At 40.5% G+C, this 7,023-nt stretch overlaps 1 protein-coding gene across 1 annotated transcript in view; it reads right to left on the bottom strand.

Moving 5' to 3' along the window:
• The window catches only part of SCRN1 (secernin 1), a 29,503-nt gene that overhangs the window by 655 nt on the left and 21,825 nt on the right, over nt 1-7,023 (bottom strand). The window contains 4 exon segments of the mRNA XM_009325701.1: nt 2-78; nt 2,124-2,304; nt 4,263-4,428; nt 6,092-6,286. Coding sequence (XP_009323976.1) covers nt 2-78; nt 2,124-2,304; nt 4,263-4,428; nt 6,092-6,286 — 619 coding nt within the window.

Here is a 7,023-nt window from a genome sequence, read left to right as displayed (position 1 = left end):
AGTAAGGATATCTTCCATTGCTTCTAAGCCTTGTATTTCGAGGTCTAACATAATCCTCATCAGTTTCTGGCCTTTATCCTAAAGGCACGAAACAACCAAACTCAATTAATCAGCAAACAGGCTCGTTAAAGCATTTTACTGTTCTCGTCTGTTACGGAGATCTTTTCAAGTATTCTTAAAAATGAGAAAGCCTTTTTAAGGACAAACTATTTCTGTTAATAGTTTTTTGGATGATCAAAGGCTAAAAGGAACAGTGCTGGACACTTTATGCATTAAGAAAAATAACGAAGGAGTTGCTAAGTTTAAAGCAGAGAAGGAAGATGGAGTGAGAGATGGATAGAGGAAAATGGTGTAAGGCTTGTACACATGATAAAGAGGTACAGCAACTTCTTAAGCCTGTAAACAGGCAAACAGAACTATATGAGAAGACTAGAAGCCCCAAGGATTGTACGGATCATGGTATGTACATATGTATCCCTCAGATCATCATCTGCAAGATGATGATTAGATCTGAAATGATGTGTAATGTAACAGCATTAAGACTCCAGATCCCAGAGGAGGCTTTGTGTGTCATTTTGACTTCTCTTTGTGTTTCTGGGAAAGAAATTCACTCCTGAAGGTGTTGTTTTGTTTTATCCAGATGTTATTTAAAGTCTCCTATTTTTTAATTTTTTTTTTTTTAATGGAGACATGCTGTTTGTTTTGCTTGCAGCTTTCAAAACTGAATTCCAGAAAAAAAGGCTGGAATTTAGAACTGTCACCCATTTAGAATGAGTGACAGTTCTGAGCTTTCCAGGATTTAAACCAGAATTTGTGCAGAAAGAGTACAGCACCTAAGCTAAGGTTTAGGCTCTCAGGTGGGCAGTTTTTATAGCATGAAGCCTGACTAAAAGCTACATTTCCTTTTCTACCACAACTTTTGCTGTCACACCATGGGACTTTTAATAGGGAAGGGTTCACGAGATGCTAACATACCTCTTCGAGGTCCTCCCTAAATCAGCATCACGCATAATGTCATGGGACCCAGCTGCACATTGAGTCAATGTTACCACAGAGGCCACAGATTTTAAATTAAACCATTCCAAGGGATTAAAAACCAAATCTAGCCAAAACTGCGTTTAAATAAAGTTCGTACCAGCAAAGGTTACCGTGGTTTCCTTAATCACTAATAGACAAGTCTGAATAGACAAGATCTTAGCAAAACTCTGACCTACCCAAATACGCACAGAGGAAAATTACAGAAAAGCAAGTCCTCTGTGGAAGTTCAACATCGCTATGTGGGTCTTCCACAAATTGCCTGAAATACCAATACCAGCATGACTGGCATGCCCTGGTGAGCTCTCCCTCTGTTTTACTTCCCTATAATTGGTTATCCAGTTTACTCCTGTAGTTGTAATTCCAAGCGTCAAAGAACAGTTACTGAACTACTTGCACTATGACAGCAAAAGTTGTATCTCAATCAGTTGGAAAAGCTGTACAGAATAATCCCCTTCCTGCCTTTATTTCTTCCGAAATTTATTCCCTCTGAAATTTATTCCTGTAAGAGATCTTCAACACTTTAGGTTTTTACACTGGAAGGTTTTCAGCCCTCAGGTACCTGTTGCATAGCATTGGAAAGTGTCCCTTCTTCTCGCATGGCATTTTCAGTTAATTCTTACAAATTAACAGAAATGCATTAAACTGAGACTTGCAGAACTGTCACGTGCAAATTATTCCTTCAAGAAAAAAAACCTCAACTATATAGTTCTTAATCCAGCGCACAATTTAAATTACAACATTCCTGCCATCATCCTATCGTATAATTCTGATACCATGTTGCACTAGCATCCAGTGTTCAATAGTCACTTTAAAAGACTATATACACAGTGGGGAGTGAACAAGCTCATCAGCTTGTCAGTTTGACCTTTCACTTCGTAAAAGTAATGGGGCAGAGCAACACTCCCAGGATAACAAAAACCCCCTATGCAGAATAGTTTGTCCTTCAGAGGGCATCATCATTCAAGCTAAACTTGCAAGGATTCTAAGAGTATTCAGAGAATGTTTTTCAGTGAGTGACTTTGAAATAAATTATGGAGTTAGGAATCTACATTTACTTCTTTAATTGCAGGTCCCACAGCTCTTACCTGATCATTCTCAAGGAGAGATCGGGCCCATTCATGTGCCTTGTACAATTCATGCCTGCGATCAGGTTTCTCCTGGAATCGAGGTATCTTTTTAGCAGGATCATCATTGCCAAAAGAAGGAGACTGTACTTTTGGTACTAATTTTACATCATCAACAAAAATAAAGGGTTTAAATATGGACCTGAAAGAAATGAGAATTACTGCTTGCAGTAATAAGAGATTTTATATATGTTATTGAAATGTTCACCAGGCTGTTTTAAAAAAACAGATACAGAACAGCATAGGTAACTCATCTACACTAGGCATGGACTAGGTTAGAGAGTTGTTACTGGTCACAAGCAAAGTAAATCTATGTGCTCTAAAAGAACTGGGTTTGGCAATTGCTGTAAAATTTTATTACCCCTTTTTACCTATAGTCTTCTTTCGTCTCCTTCATGCCAGTTCTGCCACTTCTTTAAAAAAAGTAGCACTGTATTTTCCTCTCCAAGTTTTTTTTAACGAATCTCAGCATTCAGCCTCACATCAGTTTTTCTCCTCTGTTCACACTGCCATCTCTCCTTCTCCTCCCAGATTTCATTTTCATTAAAATCACAAACGCACACTTGTGTGGAGCAGGGAAGATTACATACCTTGCTCAGTATCAGAGGGCTTGGCATATAACCAGCAGCACTTTAGAATTTTATGTCAAGGGGGGGAGGGGGATGGGAAAGAGACATAGCTACCAATATTGTGACACTTCTCAAACAACTTCAACACTAAGTTTGGATTTAAACTCCGGCCTCGGGGGGGGGCGGGGGACACGCAGGGACAGGCAGACAGACAACAAAACCCCAGCAATCCAGGATCTTAATTCCTGAGACTCTGAGAGGAGGCACTGGCGAGTGCATGGAGAAACTGCTTTCCCTTTAGATACACAACAAAACAGCACCCTGCATTCTGCAGTAAAGAAGCTGCCAGAAGTGCAAGACTTCTGCAAATAACCACTGCCTGCATACAGTCAGCAGGTTCACTGCTGCTACCCTTTCCATCACTGTCATGAAGCCTTGCTGACTAAGAGTTTACATGACTCACTATCTGTGCTTAAAATAATGCTTTTTCAATGCATTAGAGTGTAAAATAAAGCAAGAAAGGCCTCTAAACAAGGTTTTTTACAGCTACACTCTCCGTCTTTAAAGAGGACGGAAATTTCACCAAAACAATATGAAGCCTTGTTCCTTTTTATCCCAAAGGATTTGCATGAAGTCAAAGAGAAGTTTTGGTAAGCAAGCTCAAACTTCTTACTTAACCCTGAAGGTTTGAGTTGCGTAATGCAAGGTGGGTGGAAAGTCCCTTTGGCATGGACGACTTCTGTAGCACTCGGTAGCACCTAATGCTTACTACCACTCCTCTTTTAGGAATGACTGTCAGCTGTTCAAGGGCACCATTTTCTTCTCCCCATAACCTCTTTACCTCAATGCAAGTGGCAGATCTCCTGAATAACTGCAAGTGGTTTAGTTTAATTTCTGTGAATCCCAGGTGGATTCTGTTTAAAACACAAGATAATTCATTAGTTCTTCGATGATCTGGCCCACGAGTTCCCTTACCTCCTCTGCTGCTTTCAACTAGAGAAGACATCATTTAAACCAACTGGAAATTGTCCCTCCAATAAAAAACATACTTGGGATACCCGGGAGTTGCAGACGTTTTCTCTGTTAACATTTTGATGTCATACAAGGCTACCTAGAGTACACACCCCCTCTTTGCTAGTTAGACGCTTTGTTTCAGTTTTGCACCCACCTGTTCAAGAGAGGTGACTAACATGGTCCACAACCTCATCATCTCAACAAGAACCCACTGGAAAGCAACTACACTGGAGTAGTAGTTCCTGGGTCCTCCCTAAACTGCATTTCCTCCAGAAGGCTCTGAATTTAGGCAAAGTTCCAGATCCAGCCTTTCAGCCCAGTGGTATCCATTTAGAATTGCAGCAAGATGCAGATCAGTAACACAGGACTGTCAGATTGCACACCGCCAACTACTGATTGCATTTCTGCTTAGAGCATGCTCTTGAAGCATGTTCCAATCTGGGTAGCAGGGTTTGTTTAATTATCTTTCATACCATCACCTGCTGCACACCCAGGGAACCGCAGTGCTGTGGCTTACCTTGAAGGGTCTGGCGTGCCAGTGAAGTAATGAACACAGGGAAAACTAGGGTCCTGAGGCAGAACAGACACTATGCTAGCTGTAGTAAGGAAAGATTCAGAGTCCACACAGACACCACTATCCTTGTCACGCAGGACATCAATCATAGCTTGTGCAGAAACATCACCTATATGAAGGGGGAAAAAAATTTCCTGAGTGGTCAACGGCTTGGACCCCAGGGAAGGAATTTTGCCCTGAATGGTCTTTGGCCTAATACGACCAGTGACACTCGACATGGGCATGTCACAAATCCCAGTTAATAGGTTCTATTTAAACAATGTAAACCCAGAATGAACTTGCCTAGCTAGTAAGAGAGAACAGTAAGAAGTATTAATTATCCAATACAATTGCTAGGTAGGGAGAAATGTCATTGAATAGTATTTTTCAGGAAGAAGCCCATCATGCCTGTGATATTGCTTGAGCAATCACTGTGAACAGACTACTTACATAAAACACCCATTTTCCTCTAAGAAGCTACCTCTACCCAAGTTCAGGCAGAATGAAAGCACCCTGACCTACCACTTCTCATCTATTTCCATTAGCTCTCAGTCAAAATTTTGAAACATCATCTCACGTTCACAGGGTCTTACAGCAGCAGACCTAGACACTGAGATTTTTCTCCAAACTACTGCCTACAGGAATCCCCTGTTCTCATTCTACTTCCTGCCTGTGTCTTACCACAGCTTTCTCCCCAGGGCACCTCCATGTTTTCTTGCATTACCCCCTTGGCAGGTAGGGCTGCTTCCCCAGCAACTTCTCAAACCCTGCACTGACTCACCCTTGCATGCACAGGTGCCTCAATCCACCAGGAGACATGGAATGACCCAGGAGTCTGCAAGATTTGCAGCCATAGCCATCTGTCTGTAGGGGCCCTCAGGCTTTTTAGTGCTATAATCCAGGTTTATTAACACCTTTCACCTATGGTCCTTCAGAGTTACTGTATCTGCCTCAGACACAAACCATACTCCATGTAATTCTATAGCCTTAGCAGGAACTTTGCATTGCAATAAATATTTCACCTCTACACTCTTCTTGACATTTGCCAACGTGAAAATGCTAACAATCTAGTAAATTCACATCTGTAATAAAGGGCTTTTTATAAAAAGATAATTTGTACCATTTTTCACACATGAAAGAGCAGATATGTGTCAGCCATGCACTGCTGCAGGCTGGTCACTTCAGAGCTATTTTAGCCAGCTACTGTGAACTTAAGTCATTAATAAATTTTGGTCTGGAAATAAACCCTTCCTTTGACTGAAGGCAATTGGCACATTGTCTGTTCTGGTAACTTTGATCTGCTCGACAACAAAAAAGGGACTTCAGTTTGCAACTGACTAGCATTGCTCCTCCTTAAACTACGATCCAAATTCCTTCCCCAAAAGCCTAAGCAAACCTCCCAAAATGTAGAATCCATTGAGCTCAAACTTTCATACGTGAAGCCTTTTTTTTTTTTTCTTTCTTTCTTTCCAAAATACTGTAATTTTAGTATTAGGTAGGGCCACCAAAGCACAAATGTAGTGGCACATCATGCACATCAGAACAACAGTGAAGAAAGTTATTTTATAATTGCAATACTGTTTTAAAACTTTAAACTTGAGGGGGACATTAAGGGCTTCATCCTAAATTGTGACAAGTTTAGGGACAGTCTTCAGTTCTCGTCTTCCTTTCCACGTGGTTTATATGTAGAGATATTCTCCTCAGTCACATGTAGTTCTGGACAGAATGCATTAAATGAGGCAGTAGCGACTAAAAATTCTACTGCACACATAGGAAGATGGTTCAGCACTTACCACCTCGCTTTTCTAGGCTCTCCCTGCCAGAACAGCAGGCTAAATGATCATGAGCAAGAGAGAACACTTCAGAAAAATTGAAGTCTGAGTCTCCGTTCCACCAGCCTTGACTTCTCACATAATTCCTTAGTTCAGGATGCTCAGCATCAATTTTTGTAGTTAATGAAAGCTGATTGCAAATGCATTTCACCCCCTCTGTAGAAAGAGCCACATATTAAAAGAGAACATTAATACACGTTTTTTCTGGAAGTAGCTGGAAGGACAACACAATTTCAATTAGGAAACAAATTAAACCGTTGGTTAGGATGTACATTTGGCATGACTGCATAACTACACATACAGAGAATTACCAGTCACTGCAGGTTGCAGAGCTCAATTCTCTGGGCCCTACTTGGGTATTTATACTGCCTTGTGATTAATAGTGCTATTTAGTCAGGATACCAGTTTCACAATCCATACCTCATACATTCTGACCGTGAAGTAACAGTGGTCTCCAAATGCCAAAAGCACCTGCCTAATCTTTTCTCCAATGGTGTATTCCACTGCCACAACAAGGCCTGAGGCCTGACTTGACTTCAAAATACATTTCAGCAAAGCTGCATGTAGGTTAATGAACCTTCTTTGCCCCTCAAAACTGAAAATTTAATTTGGAAAATGTTTTTAAAAGCTTACCAATTGCTTTAAGCTTCCCAGTTGAAAAACAATTTTATTGTAAGCAGCAAGATAGGCTTAAATTAAACTTCATTTTTAATCTTAAATTTTAAAATGGCATGAAGTAAAAAGAAAGTGTAAGTAACCTTCAAAGAATATTAAAGGGTTTTTTAATTTGCTTTTCTCAAAAATACCGCAGTGCTTATATCCATATATCTACAGCATGACTAGCAGTGGCTGCTGCAGATACTCCTCAGAGAGAATAAAGCAAATGCACTGGA

The sequence above is a fragment of the Pygoscelis adeliae genome, unplaced genomic scaffold (assembly GCF_000699105.1).
Source record: "Pygoscelis adeliae isolate BGI_AS28 unplaced genomic scaffold, ASM69910v1 Scaffold226, whole genome shotgun sequence".
NCBI classification, from domain to species: Eukaryota; Metazoa; Chordata; class Aves; order Sphenisciformes; family Spheniscidae; genus Pygoscelis; species Pygoscelis adeliae.
Note: the sequence above shows the minus strand (reverse complement) of the source record. Positions and strands in the feature narration are given on the sequence as shown.